At 30.9% G+C, this 17970-nt stretch overlaps 1 protein-coding gene across 1 annotated transcript in view; it reads right to left on the bottom strand.

Annotated features, from left to right (window-relative positions):
* Positions 1–17970, bottom strand: part of LOC145247396 (eukaryotic translation initiation factor 3 subunit D-like) — a 44235-nt gene continuing 26265 nt past the window's right edge. Inside the window, exons 4-14 of the mRNA XM_080109098.1 lie at positions 16942–17030; positions 16384–16453; positions 15759–15880; positions 14718–14850; positions 13986–14267; positions 12022–12104; positions 11527–11656; positions 3147–3289; positions 1222–1414; positions 632–787; positions 1–96 (exon numbers count right to left, since the gene is read on the bottom strand). Coding sequence (XP_079965224.1) covers positions 668–787; positions 1222–1414; positions 3147–3289; positions 11527–11656; positions 12022–12104; positions 13986–14267; positions 14718–14850; positions 15759–15880; positions 16384–16453; positions 16942–17030 — 1365 coding nt within the window. The 3' untranslated portion in view covers positions 1–96; positions 632–667. The remainder of the gene's footprint in view (positions 97–631; positions 788–1221; positions 1415–3146; positions 3290–11526; positions 11657–12021; positions 12105–13985; positions 14268–14717; positions 14851–15758; positions 15881–16383; positions 16454–16941; positions 17031–17970) is intronic.

Genomic DNA, 17970 nt, shown 5'->3' with positions numbered 1-17970 from the left:
TTTTGTCTGAGATTTGGTTGTCTTTATTAAAAAAAAAATATGAAAGACATTTTATAGGCAGCTCCCATCCAAATTCAGATCCTCGGAAAATATTTTCTGAAAAAAAAATAAATAAATAAATAAAATAAAATTAGTATCAGAATAAGGTATGAAATTTAAAAAACTCAAATATTGATTAGTATTCAAATTAGAAGGAATTTTGTATAGATTGACAAGGCCATTTGTGTATGCACAAGTACATAACTTATATCTTTTCTAATTTTAACAGCATTTTTAGGGCAAGGGAGACACTATGTTTAACAGATTTTCCAAATCTCCAACATCTTCTAGTGCATCTGCAAAAATGTTCTCATATTTATAGCAGAACAAAAATATCATTTCTTGAAGTTCATTTTCTTCACATAATTTTTTAGCACAATGGTGAAAAAATATCAATGTTGCTATTACATTTTAAATAAATAGAAAAAAAAAACTAAATTAAAAATAATTTATAAAATGACTAAAATTAACAATTACTTTTACAATTGTGCAACTCCAAATTTAATTTATAAAATAGAATTAAAACTAATTTTATGCAGAAAAACTTTCATGCAGAGACGAACACAAACTTTTTCATTTCCAATTAACTTACCCAATATGAATGAGGGGTAGCAGTTGATGAGCAAATCTAAGCTTCAGTGTCCTCTTCTTCATCTTCCTCATCGTCGTCATCATCATCGTCGTCGTCGTCATCATCCTCATCAGTCTCAAAAGTATTGTCAGGAATATCATAGATACGAATTACAGACTGTGTGAGAAGAATAACAAATTCAAATATGAATGTGAATCTAATTTTAACGTTTTTATAGAAAATTGCAAAACCAGAAAATCTATGAAAAACCTTACTGAGATCATTAAACAATGTATCAAATAGATATTAAAATGCTATTTTACTTTAAATGTGTTAACTTTTTACAATGGACAAATTCTCAACAAATTTCCTGTAATACAGTTTAGGTTGTTATTGAAAAAAAAAAAAAATGAAGAAATAAAAACTAATTTGATTCTTGGAATTCATACAATAACAATCAATTGTAAGGGAAAAAAAGTTATAATTGCATCTTGAATAAATGCATTTTAATGTTTATTCTTGTAATTTTAAAAATATTTTTTGTTCATAGTATGCGAGCCAAGACATCAACATAAAACCAAATTTTTGAAGAGAGCAAAACAGTGCCTTACCTTGTTGGGATCCTTCATAATAAGATATTTGCCTTCTTTTAGTTTCATGCAAGTATCAATGATACAACGCAAAATTCCCCAGCCATTTTCCATACTCAAATTTATTTGGTTGGCAAATTCAGTTGGTTTAAATTGTTGAGTGCCGAGAATGACATGGTTAGCAGAATCCCGATAATGAGATCGCGACACATAACTAAAAGAGAGAGAGATGGAGAAACAAAGATTAAGATGGTAAAAGATGACAACCAGACAAAAATGTACATTTTCAATTCCAAATGTAGCAAAAACATTTTCTGGCAACACTATATTTTGAAAATTTTAAAGCAAACCTACATGAAACAAATTTATTTCAAAAACAAAAGCGAGCCAAATTGTATTTATTAAAAGTATAACTTTTTTTCTTTTTACCTAGAGAGAGAGAAAGGATGCATTTATTATCCAAACTGAATTTTATTAAGATTTTACTTTTTACTAAGTGTGAAAATTAATACAATTTTTAAGCAAAATTAAAATTTTAATGTCAGTAATTCCTGAATGTGATATCGGTTCCAACATGTTTTTGTGGAACAATTTGTCTGACAAAATTTTTTTTTATATCACTTTTTTGGGGGAGGCAATTTTTTCCCTGGAGCATTCTTTTAAGGTCTACAAACAGCAAGTAATCACCAAGGACCAGATCTAGAGAATAGAATGGTCATGAAAGCAATCTGAATTGCAATTCATGTAGTTTTACCATTGTTACAATTTAATTGTGAAATGGTGCATTGTCTTTGTGAAAGAGCATTTTTTTCTTCATTTGTGGCTTACTTTTGGATTTCTTCCTTTACATACAGCAGTATTTACTATTGATGGTTCCTTCTTTCTCAAATTGATGAAGAAAATACTTTGTGCATCACCAAATGCAAAGGTCAAAACTTTGTATGCTGATGTTTGCATCTTTGGTTGCTTTCATCTGTTGCTGTCCATTGCTTATTTGACACAAAAGTGGTGGATCCATGCTTCAAAAAAACTTTTACATTGAAGCAGTTGTAAAAACGCTATAAATCAAATTGTAATCAAACATGGCATCCATTTTGAACACGTTTTTTGTGAATCAATCATGCAAATATGGTGAATGTATATTCCTTTTGACCATCTTTTCTGCTATCTTGAACTTCAATTTATGGTCATCCAAAATAGTTGCTGAACTTGTTTTTCAACACAATTGAAGATGACCATATTTAAAATCAACATACCATTTCTTGACCATTGGTTCTGATGGAGGAAAGTCTGAATAACATTCAACTTGAACAATATTTTTTTCCTCATCAAAAAACAATGTTTTATCAAAACATGACATTTTTGCAATTTTTAATTTGCAACAGTAGCTTCACTCAGATCAATTAATTAACAAATAATCCAATTTGACACGTGTTATATATGAAAGTAATTTATAAAAACTCATGATACCATCTGTCAGACATGGAACATATTGAATGATGCATTAAGAGGGTGTTACATTTAGATAACATAAAATATAGGTATTGATTGTTATATTAATAGAAATCTGTTGTTGGCATATTATTCATGTTGATATTTGTAGTTGATATATTAGAAATATTTCATAAGTCAAGGCTGAAGATCCTTTTCTCACAAAAGCTCGTATATTAATAAAGGAGACAATAGTAATATATTTTATTTTATTAGGGGGGGGGGACACCTAAACATGATGATCTACCATGACGATACACTGTTATTTAACTGAAATCTTGGCAGAAACTGAAATCCAACAATCCAATATTACTAATGTGACATGATTGCGCTATTAATACCAAGAAATATTCCATTTAAATGAAAAATTAAAATTTTCTCATGGTTAGTGAAATATTTCAATGAAATATTCATGTAAAATGTGAAAGCTAGAAAAGAAAAAAAAAAAAATTTACCCAAATTTGATTTGGTCACTTCCAGACAAAAGGGAACAAATTGTCCATTTGGCCAATTTGCAACTGTTATTCTTTAACTCTGTAGCGAGGACAGCACCACGTTGAATATCAAGTTTGCTGCGCCAATCGACACCACCACAAAACTGTCAATTAGAAAAGACAAATTGTCAAAAATAATTTCAATAAGCAAGCAGAGATATTAACCACAAAATTACTTTCTTTCTTTTTTATAAAAATCGGTATGTATACATCCTTATATATTTGTATGTAGAGGGTTCACTTACATTGTTAAACTTTCAAAGAGTTCTGAAAATATTTTGTGTTGTTATTAATAGTGATTATGTGAAATTTTACTTTGGGGACATAAAATAGAAAGGTGTAGTGGGTTCTGGTGATATCCAAGCTTCAAACTATTTTGTGAAATCAAAATATACATAGCTAAAAGTGTAATGATGAAACTAAAATTTCTATAAATAAAAATTAAGTGATATTTTGGGGAAAGATAAAATGCAACTTTAATTCACACACTGTACACATTTTTTTTTTTAAATTTATTCAGCTAGTATACTTCTGATTTGCTGCTCCATTCTTTTTCATCTCTTGTGCTAGTTAGTGAATTGTTATTTTAATCGACTTTTTGAAGATTCAACTTCATCTTCAAATGTTTCAACTTTTCTCTTTCAATTTGAAAACTTTGATTTTATCTCACATATGCTAAAATCCCCAATGAACCCAGAACATTTCCATCACTGCACTCCTAAACTAAGTAATCATTATGAATTTTGGAACACAGGATGTTAATGAGAGCCATAGATAGTTCTATGCAGAAAGGACAAAAAGTGAATGCAAAATCTTTCTGAAAATTCAGCTTTCTCCAATCTTTATAAAATTTTAACAATTAGTTATTAGACATCAAAATCCACAAATTTCAGTTTCTTTGAACAAATTTAAAAAGGATTTGAGAGAGCATATGGGTACATTTTGAAATTCAAGTATATCATTTGCATGGATTGGGATCCATAGTCATTAGATATCAATTAAGCAAGATTCTCTGAATTTCATTTTTTTATTTTTTATTTTTATTTTTTTTTAAATCAAAAAATATTTTTTAAACCTCTTAAACTTTAAAATTTAGGCATTTTCTACAATCAAAATCATGCTATGAATTTTGATCAAACTGGAGTAAGGATTCTAGACATAAGACTTTATGTTATTTTGATTTTAATAAGCAGTGCAAAAACTTCCATTACTTCAGATCTTCAAGCCAAAATCTAAAGTAACATCTCGAACAATAAACAAACATTTCTATAACGATGACGTTGCTTGCATGGCTGATTTACAGTTCATTTCCAACAACAGCTCTAATTTTCCACTATAGCCAAATCGTTTGATTGATTGATTGATTGATTGGTTTTACGGCATATCAACCTATGTGGTCATTTAATGCCGGAGTCCTTTTTTTTTTTCTTTTTTTTTTTTAAAACTATTTTTAGGGGGGGGGGGGACTTTTTCAGCCTTTCCTCCCTTTTTTTATAAAATCGAACTAAGAAATTAAATATTGTATTTATACATGGTTGTGTATATTTGGGTGACTTTAAATTTCCTTAAATTTTCTTATATAAATTTACTTTCCTTAGTTATGCTAGAATATTTGTTGAGTTGACCTTTTCAAAAAGGTCCTCCATATTGCTTTCTGTATAATATAGTTTTCTAGTTGGGGCGAGGTCATCACACCCAACTAGGATATGTTTTACTGTGAGTGTCTCCTGGCATGGGATGCACTCTGGCGCCGATTCTCCAGTTAGTATATAAGAATGAGTAAAGTTGGTGTGTCCTATGCGCAGCCGAGTCAGTATCACATCTTCTCGGCGTGATCTCTTGATGTCCGGACATCGTTCCTTAAGTTTAGGTTTGATTGAGTATAATTTGCTGCCCTCTTGCTGACTCCACCACAGTTGCCATTTTTCCTGTATGTATGCTTTTATCTGGGGTCTAAGATCAGTATGTGGAATCTTAAAATTGTCAGTTGGAAGGTGAGAAGATTTTTTTGCAGCTGTATCTGCCCTGTCATTGCCTTTGATCCCCATATGGCTGGGGATCCAGACAAGAATAATGTTTTTAGTGGTTGAAAGGATATTGATTTTTTCTATTAATTTTGTTGTTAGTGGATTTTCTTGTTTTTGATTTTGTATAGATAATAGGACTGATAGAGAATCTGTGAGAATGATGAAGTTTTTGGTGGTTTCCTCTGAAATTATGTTGAGTGCTAGATCGATAGCTATAGTCTCTGCAGTGAATATAGATGCTTCATTTTTAAGATTTCTCTTCATTGTGGTTTTATGGTACGTGCATCCAGTGTGATTATTGCTTTTAGACCCGTCTGTGTAGATAAAGGTGTAGTCTGAATATCGTAATTTTAAATGTTGAAGTTCGTCGTGGTATTCAATAGGGTTTGTGGTAGATTTGGACTTTTTGTTTAGGTTCAGTTTTATTTCTACTTGTTTCATGGCCCATGAGGGTGTTGAAGTTATGAATGCTGGAAATTGGAATTTTCGATTCTTCAATGCTTTCCTTCATTCGGAGCCCGAAAGTTTTGATAGTTTTTCCTCTCATGTTGAAGAGTTCTTCATATTTAGGATAGAAGGTACATTGGTATGCAGGGTTGTTTGGGCAAGACTTCAGTTTGAGTAAATATTGAAGGGCTAACTTTTCTCGCCTTAGATCTAGTTGGGGTTCATGTGCTTCCGTGTATAGACTGTTCACGGGGGAGGTTCAGTATGCTCCTAGGGCCAATCTTAGGCCAGTATGGTGAATAGGGTCTAGGCTTTTTATATATGATGTTCAGGTCAATCCATATATGAAACAACCATAGTCTAGCTTTGAGCGGACTAGTGCTCTGTAAAGTTTGAGTGTTTCCCTGTCTGCACCCCAATCAATATGTGCTACTACTCTCAAAAGATTTACAGCTTTGTTACATTTTTTTTTCAGATAGTTTATGTGTGGGATGAATGTTAACTTTTTGTCAAATAAAATCCCTAAGAATTTGTACTGGTTAGTAACGGGTATGGGCGTTCCTTCCATGGTTAGGACAGGATCATTATGCATGTTCTTTAGTTTGCAGAAATGCATGCATTTCGTTTTTCTTTTGGAAAATCTAAATCCATTCTCTTCCGTTCATCTCATTACTTTGTTTAAGCACAATTGAAGCTTCCTTTCTATTATAGATATATATCTAGATCTACAGCATATTAGGAAGTCATCCACATATAGGGAGCAATCTACCCCAGGGTTAAGGTTTTTTACAATGTTGTTAATTTGGATACTGAACAGGGTCACTGACAGTATACTCCCTTGAGGTACTCCATTCTCTTGTTCCTTCAAGTCCGAGAGAGCTGTGCCAACCTTTATTCTGAACAGTCTATTTTTTAAAAAATTTCAATAAAAATTGGCATTCTGCCTTTTAGTCCAAGCGCCTTCAGATCCCTTGTAACACCGTACTTCCACACAGTATCGTAGGCTTTTTCCATGTCAAAAAACACTGCTGTTAAATGTTCCTTCCTTACAAAGGCTTCTCTGATGAAGGTTTCAAGTCTGACTATGTGGTCTATTGAACTTCGGTTTTTCCTGAATCCTGTTTGAAATTCTGTAATAAGATTCTCTGTTTCCAGGAACCAGATTAGTCTTTTGTTTATAATCCTTTCCATGGTTTTACAAATGCAGCTTGTTAGAGCTATTGGCCTGAAATTCAATGGATCTGAGACATTACTTGATTGGGATTGGATGTTTGAGTTTTCAGATTTGAGGATTGGTATTATTGTGGCCTCTTTCCAGGTCTCAGGTACGTTTCCACTGGACCATATAATATTGAAAATTTCAAGTAGGTATTTCATTGAGGTTTCTGGAAGTTTTTTGAGGATTTCATATGGAATTTCATCAGGCCCTGTAGTTGTGTCATGGGATTTGGTTAGCGATTCTTTTAATTCAGGCAAGGTAAGAGGTTGGTTGTATTTTTCGGTATTTTGTGATTTAAATAGAATTTTCTTCTTCTCTTCCTTTTCTCTAATCTTTTTGAATTTTTCTGTTTGTCTGTCACATGATGAAATTTTTGATAAATTATCTGCCAGGTTATTGGAAATATCTTTTTGATCGGTGTATATTTTGTTGTCTTTAGAGATGTGGGATATTGGTGTACTACTACACTTTCCTATTTTCCTCATCATGTTCCAAACTGTTTTTGCCTTGGTATTCACATTAATTTTGGATATATAATTTCTCCATGTTGTTCTTTTGGATTCCTTTATGATTCGTCTGGCTTTTGCTCTGTTGTTTTTGAAGAAATCCAGATTTTCGCTTGTTGGGTACTTTTCGAATTTTCTCAAGGCAGCTCGTCGAGCTCTGATGGCTTTTCTGCATTCTTTTGTGAACCAAGGTTTGTTGTGATTGTTGGTTTTGGTTGTTTTCGGTATGGTATTATTTGCTATGTTTGTGAGTGTTTTAATGAAGTAGTTCAAATGGTCATCTTCATCATTCTTTTCGATAATTGGTTTTTGCACTGTTCCTGGAAGTCTTCCCAATCCGCTTTATGTAGGTTCCATTTGGATGTTTTTTGTTCAGTACTAGTACTTAGACTTTCCAGGATGATTGGGAAATGATCACTCCCACAGGTGTCATTGTGTACTTTCCAATCATAGTCCATATATATGGAAGGATCACACAAGGTAAGGTCAATGGCGGTGAAAGTACCTGTTGCTGGGTACATATAGGTGTAGTTTTGATTATTAAGGAGGCATAGATTATTTTTATTATGTTTTCTATTTCTTTTCCTTTTTTATTTGTTTCTTTACTTCCCCATATTACATTGTGACTGTTGAGATCTCCTAGTAGAAAAAAGGGTTTAGGGAGTTGTTTTATTAATTGAGTTATCTGTTTCGTTGATTGTATCTTTTGGAGGGATGTAGATTGAGCAAAGTGTTATAGTTCTATGTAGAGTCACTGAAACTGCAATTGCTTGCAAGTTTGTGTTTATATTTATTTGTCGTCGAGGGACTTCATTCTTCACGAGTATTGATGTGCCTCCAGAAGCTCTGTCCGTATCTTTATTTATGTAGTTGTAAGATGTGTAGTGTTTTATGTTGATGGTATTATTTTCTTTCAGAAAGGTCTCCTGCAGACAGACAAGTGCTGGGCTCATATTTGTTATTAATAATGTGAGTTCATTTTGGTTTGCTTTTATCCCTCTGATATTCCATTGTAATATTTTGTTCATCATTTGGAATTGTGTTCAACTTCCATAGTCTCCAATCCCTCAAATCTATTTTCTGTCGGAGTTCCTGTTCGGGATATAGATCGGGATCTTTCTTTTCCTGTTTTTGTTTGTTTTGTTTTTTTGTCTGGGGGGATTTTTGATTCTTTTCTGGCTTGTGATGTGTTTGATGGTTGTTCAGTTGTTTTTGTAGAAATGGTTTGTGGTTTTGTTTCTTTTTGTGGTTCAGTAGTGTCTTTACTTAATATTATCCTTGGATTGGTTGCAGACATTGCACTATTCATTTTCCTCATTTCTTCTAATAGTTCTTTCATTTCCTTTATTAGTTTGCTTAAGACATCAATTTTCTTGTCAGTTGTATCCGTTACATGTATATGACCATTTTGATTGTTGATTGGAGTAGTTTTTTTAGTTGCATCTGCATATGTTTTAGTTTCGATGATTTTCCTGGCCTCTGGGTAGGATATATTCTATGTTTTAGTTTGGTCACTTCTTTTTCTCTTTTCAATATTTCACAATATCTAGAGCCAGCGCCATGATTTCCAAGGCAGTTGACACACTTGAAATCTTTTCTGCAGTCAATGTGTGGGCCGCTTTCTCCACATCTTCCACACACTGGTAATCGTGTGCACCGATCTTGATGGTGTCCAAACTTCTGGCACTTGAAGCATTGGAGGGGGTTTGGAATATAAATTTCTACATTTATTTTCATATATCCAACTTTCACTTCTTTGGGTATGGTGAGGGAATCAAAAGTTAGTATATATGTGTTGGTATCGATTTTCTCACTGTTTTTTTTGATTTGAACTGAATGTGTTAGATGTTCGTAGGAACATCTAACACATTCTGTTTCTGTAAGTTTGTCTTGATTTCCTCCAAGGGACAAAGTGCAAGTTTGTGGCTTTTCACAACTCCTTTGCAGGTATTTAGGGTTGGATGTCTGTAGCATTTGACTTTGATGTTTTCAAATAATTTTAGTTTCAATATTTCTTTAGTTTGTTCTTCGTTATGGGTTTCTATTAGTAGGCTGTCGTTAAATTGTTTTTTAATAGACTTTGGTTTTAACGTTTTAAGATTTCTTTCAATTTTAAAAGGTGATAGTTTGCTCAAAGGAGTTTCCTCTATTGATTCTATTACTATGAATGTTGAGTTCCTTGGTTTTATCGTCTCTTCGTCAGAGCTACTGATGTCAGAGACATCAGAGTGGGTTCTTTTTGGGTGGTTGGGTGGTTTTTGGGAGGAATAAGCCATATATTTTGTTTTCTTTTTTCGTCATCTTTGTTCCCCACCCACCTCGGCGTCCTATTTGGGAAGAGCCTGGGGGGAAACCCATTCGCCCAGCCTCCACAGGGATACAATGATGATATAACCGACTTTGGTGGTATCATAATGATTATCTGTTCTCTCTTGATATTGCTATGGGATCTGTAGCAATCCTGAGGGGTTTACAGCCTCGTCATCGATATTCACACCTAATCGATTGACCCTCAGCCACCGCTTTCCATCATATATTAGGGAGTAGGGTTATTTGTGGGAGAGGGGGGATGTGTTGTGTTAGTAGTGAGTTTTTGGAATGGGCAATATATGGTGGGGCTTGGCGTGACTGGCCGATTGGTCGGATCGGGCATCTCCGACCGCCCGTCTAGTCAAAGTAAGGGCCAAAGTAATGTGTTGCGGTGCCTAAACTTCTATGTATCCTGGTCTAGGTTCGCTCAATCACCAGGATCACGTCCTAAGACATTACGGGTAGCAACATTGAGGGATTTTTACCCTCTGCAGGGGGGCAGTCGGTTTGCTCTCATGCCCTACCGACAGGGCAAAAAAAAAAATAAACAAAATAAAATAAATAAATAATTTAATAGAATATATTTGTTTTCTTTTTTTGTTTCTTTTCCTTTTTAAAATCTGTTTCTATTTAACCCATAGTTGGGACCCTAACAGGTACTACCACTCCGGGTCAGGCTGGACCTGGGAGCAATGGCAATTAAGAGGTGGCTCCACACTCCCCAAAGCCCGTAAGTCGGACCTCACCATCGGATATAGTTTAAGGTCATATCCAGGACCGGGAGTAAGATAGGAAAAAATAAAATAAAAAGGGGGGGGGGAGAAAGGCTGTTGTTTTTGTAGAACATAATTAAGTTTTACAAAAAAGATCAGAAAACAAAAAACGTCAATGTAGGTACATTTCGTCTCAGGAAGCCACAGGGCAGCCTGATCTGGTAGCACCAAATCACATCGGATGGCATATTGTGAATATATATATATATATATATATATACATACATACAAAAATCACCTTCAAATCTTATCCTGGTTATAGTAATAAAGAAATGCTCTCCAAATCCTATCTTGCTGAATTTTGCTTCTCGATAGCTGGAAAATCGCTTCTGCAGAAGCAATTTTCAAGAATTTTTGTGACGTAATTAAATTATTGATGTAATAAGTTTCCTGCTGTTCACCAATAACATTGAATAATTAATCTAGCAATAGTTCACAATCTCAATGCTAAACTTCTTACTGATCAACAGTATGGATTTAGGCCACCCCATTCTACTGCGTACACACTACCCTAAAAGTAATCTATAAAGATATAAACCCTACACTAGATAAAGCAGGTGAAATGAGGGCAGTAACTCTGGACAAGGCTATTGACAAGATTTGGAATTAAGGTGTTCTCAGAAAAATTCATTCATTATAATTGAACCAATATTTAAATTTTCTAAAATGAAAATCATGTAATGGATTTTTACCAAAATTGGAACAGGGATTCTAGAAAAAAGGTTTAGTGGTATTACATCTTGATTTTAATCTTCATAAGGGAGCATAAAAGTGGTACAAAACTTCTGAATGGAGAATTAATTCTTGTTACATGAAAAGATTTCATTATCAAATGGCTCAACAAAAGAACATTGTAGAAATATGCATCCACATTTAAAAATGGTACATAAACTACCATCTAGGATGTTATAGAAAAAACAGTTTATAAAAATGACAAAAATGTGGAATTAATTCTTTCTCTTTTGGATTTTATTATGAAATGGAAAATTTTTTAAAATTGCTTTGTGTAATTAAGATTTATAGAAAAGCATAGAAGTTGTAAAGAAAAATTGAACTTACCCTCGAATCCCATTCATTGAGAGTTTTGATGTTGATAAATTGCAAATCTCCATTTGGTCCATACATGACAGCATCATGCTCACACCGGACAATCAAATTAATATCATTTCCCAAATTATATTTACGGTATCTTAAAAAGAAAAAGAGAATTAAAATCAGCATTTTTATGATCAACAGAATTGGAACAGTATACATGAGTCAAAAGTTAATCTTCTCATAACTTGAAAAATGTTTATCCTTTTAATAAAACAAAGAAATGTATAGAAATTTAGCAAATAAAAATTTAAAAACAAAATTTAATATAAAAGAATACTAAGTGGAAATATTTACAAACTTTTTTAATTAAAAAAAAAAAAAAATTACATTGCAAACAATTTAAAAGTTTAAACTAAAGTTATATTTACGCTCGTTAAAAAAACAAAAAAAAACAAAAACAAAACAAAACAAAAACACGAATCAAACTTCTTTTGTATCAACATTAAAAATATTACTTACCTATATCCAACTGACGCAATAACAGCTTCGTCATCATCTCCAGCAAATGGATTTGGTTTATCAAAAGAATATTTCTCCTCTCCCTAAAAGCAATTTTGTTTGAAATTGTCAATGAAAAGAAACATAAAATGTTCAAAAATTTTTAATTACATTTTGTCAAACTCATATAAAGTTATGTAGCAAAGTTATAAGTATTACTAAATGTTACTGTTTAAAAGTTTAGATTTAATAAAAAAAGATGACTTCTGTTTAGAATATTGTAAAAATTACTGCGATTTTTCACTAATTTGAAACATTAAATTCAAACATAAAGAGGCCTTTTTAATAAAGTTTTCAAAGAAACTTTTTTTCATTCTTTCTTTCATTTAACTAATACTTAAATATAAATCTAGTTATAAAATTCCTGATTAGCCATGTTGAACTTATAAATAAACTAAAATACTATCTGCCATCTGACGACCATTAATTTAGCTCTAAATATTAACTTGGATATCTTAAATAGAAATCTATTGTACTTTTAGAAATTAATAGTTTTCATTTAAATTGATAAACATTAAAAATTAAAATATTTATGAAAGGTTTTAGTAATTTTTCATTTAAGATCATTTTAAATATTGTTAACAAAACTATTACATATATGTAGAATAAAATTACAAATAATACTATAGATCAATTATAAACTGTTTAAAAAATAGTTATATAAATTAGGCATACAGTTTTGTTTTCATATTTGCCCTACTCTATATAGATTATTTCAAAAGACTTGTGTCATTAATTTCAATAACAGCAAGCTGTTTTGATGGTAATATAAGCATGATAAAAGAAAAATAATTTTTGTAATTATTCATTTTAGATTTAGTGTTAAAACTTTCATTCAGTTAAATTCTATTAAAAAAAATCTCACTTTTTCTAGAAGTCACAATTAAACCTGGTATTTCTAAATGGAAAAATAAAAATCATTTCCTATATGTTAATACATGAAGGAAAATTATACTCTTTATTAATTTCATTTTTTTAGGATAAAAAAATAATTTTTAATTACAAATATTTAAAATTCAAAGGTAAATATTGCTTTTTCTATGAATTTTTTTACTGCTTACATGAATACAGAAATACTGATATTTATTAAAAGAGACTTTTTAAAATCGTTATGTAAATTAGCCAAAACTTGTGAAAGAAAAGATGGTATATACATCAGCATAAAGCAAGATTCTTTGTAAAAGGAATTGATTCTTCTAGGCTATCAATATTGTAAAAAGGTAAACAAATACAAAATTTCATTCAAAAGCAGCTGGTTTAGGTGGTAGACAAACTGTCACAATCAGTACTGACTGCAGTCTTGAAAAGAGGAAATAGCTGTAGATAATCATCCATTTTATATCATTTCCTTTGGACGGCGCACACATATTTTATATAGTTACTGTTAAATTCGTATATGAAAAATTCATTTAGGATTAACTACACAGATCAATTCCAAATTGCTGTGTAAAATTTCAATATACACTAAAAAGAGCATTTAAATAGAGTTTCAAAATTAAAAGCCTCAAACATGTTATATATGCTTCAAAAAGAATTTTAGTTTTCAAGAGTCAGCATAAAACCCAAGATAGAACAAAAATCACCCCCTTCTTTCAGTCAGTTTGCAATAGAAAGACAATTTACCACAAAGTAAGAGTCAGTATTATACTAACAACAATAAAATCTGAATTGTGAAAAGGAAGAAAATCTCCAGTAACCTTTTCTATGCAAGGAATTTATCCAATTCGGAAAAATCCCCCCTCATGGAAGAGGTAACCATGTCTTATATGATGTGTAGTGCCAAACGTGTATTCATGCTGAATTTACCCCACAAAACCAGTAAAAGCAATAGAAAACAATCATTGTTTCAGAAGAAAAAGAAAATTTCCAGAACAGAAGCAAAGATTTAAAATCTCGATTCTAATAAGACATGAAAATGTACAAACCATTTTGAGAACTTGTTGAGAAAAATTGTGGTTAATAAATGTTGCTTCTAAGGCCAAGTTTCGGGGGAAATTGATATTGTTTGGACCTTCTTCTTGGGGAGGTTCATTTGCAGTTTCACTGACAGTAAGGAGGTCAAATTCTGAATCATCACGCTTGTCAAAGAACAACTTATTGCCAACACGCTGGATGATGATATCCCAACTGTATGTTGAACGGGTACAGCACATGAGGGTGGCTAAGATGGAGTCCGTTGCAAACACATTGCCTTGCGTCTTGGTCAACTGATTTCACAGGAATGAAAGAGAAATTAGATGCAATCAAGTTTTGATATATATATATATATATTTTTTTTTTTTAAAGTTTTATATTCAACTTGACATTTTTTTTTTGTACATTTAAAAACTGAAACAAACTTTACAGATAATGCATCATCAACAAAATAGGGTTTTTAAAATATGAAACGTTTTGCTTTATATATCTCCACACTGGGTAAAAAAGTTTTCAAACTAAAGACAATTATATTCTTTTTTTAATAGAGTAATTTATTAATGGAAAAATGACTTAAATGAAAAATATAAGTGTAGAAAAAAAAAATGAACTAAAAAAATATTGATAAAAAGAATTTACAAGAGGACATTTTTTTAGAATCAATGACATATTCCTGTAACATTTTGAGAGTATGGATACACTGGGGTTGTGATCAGTCAAAAAAGTTGAACAGGTAGACTTACCTGCCTAATGATGGGATCATCAGTGGTAGTGACTTTATGGAAGCTACGATTAATTCGCTTAAGTTGCCTTTCATTTTTAGTGGTGACACGATCATAAGACTTGTCATAGAATTCCATCTTACCACACAGTACTCTAAAAAAGAATGAAAACATGTTGAAAGAAACTTAAATTACTAAATTTTCATCACATGTAGAAGGAAGGGCGTACTCCCAGTCCATGTGGAATAAAATCAATAAATAATCACACTGACGAATAAGACATTCTAAAAGTGCACACAAACATAAGTTCTAATACCAGTTTACCTCAGAGACATAAAATACTGGAAACATTTCAGAAAATTTTCATTATTTTTACTTTTTCATTATTCACCACCTTTCTTTAATACATTAGTACAATTTTAGAAAATCGAGATTCTTCTATATAATTAAAAAGAAAAATATTTGAAAATTCTTAATACTGACAACACAAACAATATTATCAAGAAATTGATCAATATTATTTTAAAAACTATTTACATTCTTGATAGAATCTGCCAACTTATTTGATTTCTTGGAAGAAAAATATTTTCCAATAACAAAAATTATCAAAAATGTCTAAATATTGCATATAATTTTTTTTTTTTAATATAAAATGATCCCGAATTTATGAACAAGACATCTATTGTTATATAACTGTTTCTTCCATAGAAGACAAAAAATGGTCATATCAATTTATAAATTTGAACATCCATTTAATAAAAAAGTCAAAAGATACCTATTTTTAATTTGGTCATGTTTCTACCAATCAACTCAATTCATCTTAATAAAGCATGCTCGTGTGTGCGCGTATGTCAGGACGTGTGCACTAACATTGCTCAGGAAAATTGAAATACCTCCAGAAACTCTCAACACCCTAAGTAATATTTTTGTTTTCAAATAGCGATATCAATTATTGCTATTGATTCGAGGAATGAAATGAATTATATAAACAAAACATAGAAAAAAAAGGAATAATTTGTGTTAAAATGAGGTTGACATTTTTTTTAAATGTCAACTACTTACAGATCTTCAGGAGGATCAACACCAGGAAGACTAAGTTTGCTTAGCCGAGGAAAGTCCATATCTTCCACCACCTGCCAAGTTTCACGAACTTGGACAGAAGCATCACGGTTCTTAACAGGAGCCTAATAAGAGCAATATAGGACAAAAGATTAAAAACAAAACTATTTCTTAGATAAGTTTTCAATATTTCATTAGTATCAAAATAAATGTTAAGTATTCCAAAACATGGAGAATATTAAATTAGTATTTTCTAATTTATTAAAATGAATATTGATAAGGCAATACACAACTTTAATGAATTTTTCAACATTCACTCAAATTGTTTATAGCAAATGAATCAATAAACATTCTAATAATCCTAAAAAAAAAGTAGATTTATTTACTGTTATATGACATCTAAAATTTTGATTATGTAATTTTTCTTTAACAATTAGCTTTAAGTAATTATCTTTCAAATTCAACTAAAAATTTATATAAAATGAAAGCATTAATTTGTTTTAAAGAATAATTTTATGAAGTCTTAAGTAGTAAATAAGATTTTAGCTTCAAGTTTTCATAAGTCATAAATGAAAATAAAAAAATTACAATTTCAAACAATGTTTAAAAGCGAAAAGCAAAAATTAACCTTTTGTTTGTTTTCTTGGAGTCTTTTTCCAAATTGTTTCTGCCATTTACGTAATTGCCTCTGTCGATCTCTGAAGATAAATAATTTTGAGACTTTACTTGGAGTACAGTAGTTACATATGGCAATAAGTCAACAGAAATAGATATATAGATATAGAAAAATTAGTTAAAATTAAAAATATTCTTTCACCAAAATTTATTATTATAGAACATGAATATGAACTATTTTTTTTCACGGGTTACAGAAGAGAATAAGAGTTGCAAACAATGTGATAGAAAATATTTTGATTGGCTGTTATGATCCATAATCATATGTTAATTAGGTTAGAATTCAATATAAATACAGTATCCAGTTTTACTAAAACAATGAATCATAACTTTTGTTCTTTAAGGAACTTATTTTCTTTTTATGTCTTGAAATTGAAGAACCTTATATGTGAATAGACCTCTCCACTTTTAGATGTTTATCAGATGAAGATAACCACCTTTTAAACTCAACAATGGGTGATGGAATACAGGTGTTATAGAAGAATGAAAAAAGAAATTATTTCATTATTACCTTTCTCGACTTTTCTGCGTTTTGGACAACACTTGGATATTGGCTGCAGCCTGTTGTTGGCGTCTTTCTCTTTCCCGACGTTGTTTATTCTATTTTAAAAAAAAAAAAAAAAAAAATTCCTTAAAACATGAAAAACAAAAAATATATGCCTTTCTTTCAATCTAATTTTTAGCAATTCATTTCAATTGTTCAAATACTCAAAAAAAAAAAAAAAAAATGTTGGATTGAAAACAAACCCTATTTAAAATGGACTCAGGCACATGAGTAACCAATTGAAAAAAAAAAATTTGAAATGAAGGTGGATTTTCCAACCTAGGAGGTCATGTCTCTCACACATCAAATTTTACATTAGATCAGTTTTCAGGAAATTCTATTTTAAAAAGTAGTTAATATATTTGGGAGGGGGGGGGGGTGAAGCCTATGTTGAAAAGTTGGTTAAAAAAAAAAAAAAAAAAAAAAAAAAAACTAATTTTCTTTAAATTCTAAAATAGTTTTTTTAATCTAAGTTTTTCAGTGTTCACTCAGAATCAAGTAAAAAAATAAAATAAAATTTGTTCAAAATTGAATTTTTTAAAAAGTCTTTTCTTACTAAAAGTATCAATGTTTTAAAGGAAACAGGAAGGTATTCATTTATGAAACAAAAATCCACCTCCTTAACTCATGAAGTATAGCAAGATTAAGATTTTTAGAGAGGAGAGGTGAAATAAGGAAAGACCTGTAATAAGAGAAAAAAAAAATTAAAATTGAACAAAAAGGACAGAAAATCTTAATGATTTAACCTTTTCCAGGAAAAAAAAAAAAAAAGAAAAAAAATTTCCAAATTGATAAAAAGCAGAAAACCTACGTCCCTGTATATTGCAATTCATCTGATAAAAAGATAGGATCTGTAACAGTCAATGTTAGTAGAAATATAAAAAAAAAGAAAATTACACCAGTTTTTAAGGAAAAATTGAAAATATAAATTCAACCAAAAATTTTCTACCAGTTATCGTAAATAAAACACTCAGTATGTTTTTACTCTTTTCAACT

Source organism: Euprymna scolopes, chromosome 25, assembly GCF_053919585.1.
Source record: "Euprymna scolopes isolate OS-2025 chromosome 25, ASM5391958v1, whole genome shotgun sequence".
Lineage (NCBI taxonomy): Eukaryota > Metazoa > Mollusca > Cephalopoda > Sepiida > Sepiolidae > Euprymna > Euprymna scolopes.
This window is presented reverse-complemented; position numbering and strand designations above follow the sequence as displayed.